General features: G+C 39.9%; 1 protein-coding gene across 1 annotated transcript; it reads left to right on the forward strand.

Annotated features, from left to right (window-relative positions):
• The first annotated feature begins 264 nt into the window (after positions 1-264).
• Positions 265-1,779, forward strand: LOC132543007 (uncharacterized). Its single transcript, XM_060206461.1, has one exon. It carries the CDS (start codon positions 265-267, stop codon positions 1,777-1,779), a length of 1,515 nt encoding a protein of 504 aa, XP_060062444.1.
• The last annotated feature ends 269 nt before the right edge of the window (positions 1,780-2,048 follow it).

The following is a 2,048-nucleotide window of genomic DNA, read 5'->3' on the forward strand; positions in this document are numbered from 1 at the left end:
CCTATTCTCATTTTTTAACTTCTTTTTAGGATTTTCCTTATAAATCTCATTTTTGTGAATATTTGGTCCTAGGTGCATTGCTTTTTGAACCAAGAATAAGTAAATACATATGTAAGATTTTTTTTTTTGGCGGATGCGTGTTTCCATAGATATGAGACGTGCCTTAGCGGGCCAGTTAGTATTCAATATGTCACTACAATAGGCATAAATCGTCTGATTTTTTTTTTTTTTTTTATCAAACTGTAGATGAATATCACAACCACAATGGCTTCTAACGTAGATATTGCAGCTCAGACACCGATACGGTCTAAAGGTGAGTTCTCCTGCCCTTCTCATTACGGTAATGAGGTGACGGTTGTGTGTAAAACATGCTCTCTACTCATCTGTATCACATGTGTTTCAACATTACATAAAGGACATGTCCTTGATGATTTAAAGGAGGCCATCACCTCAAAGAGAAAGCTAATCCAGAAGTATCTAAGTCAAGAGGTAGCTGAAGAAGTTATACGACTTAAACGAGAGATAAGTTTGGTTCAAGAAGAAATTCATATTCGTGCAAAACGTTTTAGCGATAGAGATGTGACGACTACTCGAAACGACGGGCAGGTTAAGGAAAGCAATTACGTCACCATGGTTGCCTCCATGAAGGAAAAACAGAAGATCTGTTCTCAACTTGAACATACAATTGAGAAATGCAAGGAAGTCCTGCAATCTGCATCCACTATCATCATTTATGATGCTGATATACCACCTTACAAACGTGTCGATCTCCACAACAGGGAGGCTGTTGTTGGTCAAGGCGAAGGCAAGGACGCTGAGCACCAGGATACCGGCACTGCTATGCAAAACAAAATGAAGCGACGATTGAAAATGGATCACAAGTTCGTGGACAAGACAAATTCTGATTCAATACAAACTCTGGACGAGGTTGCTGAGTTTAAGACACCGGACAATATATTCGTTATTTGTGATATAGCAGCGGCCTTTGACAATACAGCTTGGGTTTGCTGCAGGAAAAGCAGGTTTGTGACACGATTTGATATTGAAGGGACAGTGATGGAGGAGACAGAATTTGAAGAGGTGGTGAATTGTGTGTCCGTATCACCTACCACGGGGAATTTATGGACAGGGTCTTCGCGTTTTATATACGAGGTCTCTCCTGTGGGAACCATATCTTTAAGGTTCCAAGTAAACAGACCTCAAAACTGCATTTGCGTCTTAAACAATGGAAGCGTTGCTGTTGGGATATTGAACAATGTCAGTATTTTCACCGCTGATGGGGAAAAAATCCGAGTAAAATTGTTCAAAAATATTGTAAACAGGATATCAGAATGTCCCAAGACCAAGAATATTGCTGTGTTGGTTCTTGATTCGAACGATGCATTTTCAAGTTCTATTGTGATCATGGACAACTACCTGATCAAACTCCGATGTTTCAGCTTAAAACGCTCGAATAATGGCACAATGCTAGCGAAATGTGTCTCCTACGACCTAGATGGACATCTGGCTGTAGCTGCAATATGGTTCACCAAATGTCGACAAAATGGCTTGCTCCTGTTTGATGGAAATGGACGCTATCTCCGAATGCTAGCCAGGGAACAGTCAGAGACTGGTTGCCACCAACCCTATACTACCGTCTGTAAGAGTGGACTATTCTGGACTGTTTTTCACCACGCTGAAGGGGTACCTCAAAACGTTAAACTATTCTGGTACAACACGTCATCGTCACCCAAAAACCACAGACAAAGAGATGTCGAATATTCTACTACTAAATTATGATGTTATCTAGGGACCGAAATATTCTGTATATAGTCTGTGCTTTTCCATCTATAGTTATCAGAAACGAAATGGAAAACACAAGTAAAAGCCTCAACGAATATGGACAATAACAGTCGACTAAAACAGAGAACAGTGATAAAAAATGACAATAGTGTTGCCACCCTCGTTTAGAGTACAATTCATGTTGAAAGCTAGCAGTCACCTGTGTAATGAATACTAGGATTGCTGTAACAGAACTAGTAAATTAATTAACCATTTACCTAGGAATG

Source organism: Ylistrum balloti, unplaced genomic scaffold, assembly GCF_031769215.1.
Source record: "Ylistrum balloti isolate Yb309-2 unplaced genomic scaffold, AGI_CSIRO_Ybal_v1 Utg369734, whole genome shotgun sequence".
Classification (NCBI taxonomy): domain Eukaryota; kingdom Metazoa; phylum Mollusca; class Bivalvia; order Pectinida; family Pectinidae; genus Ylistrum; species Ylistrum balloti.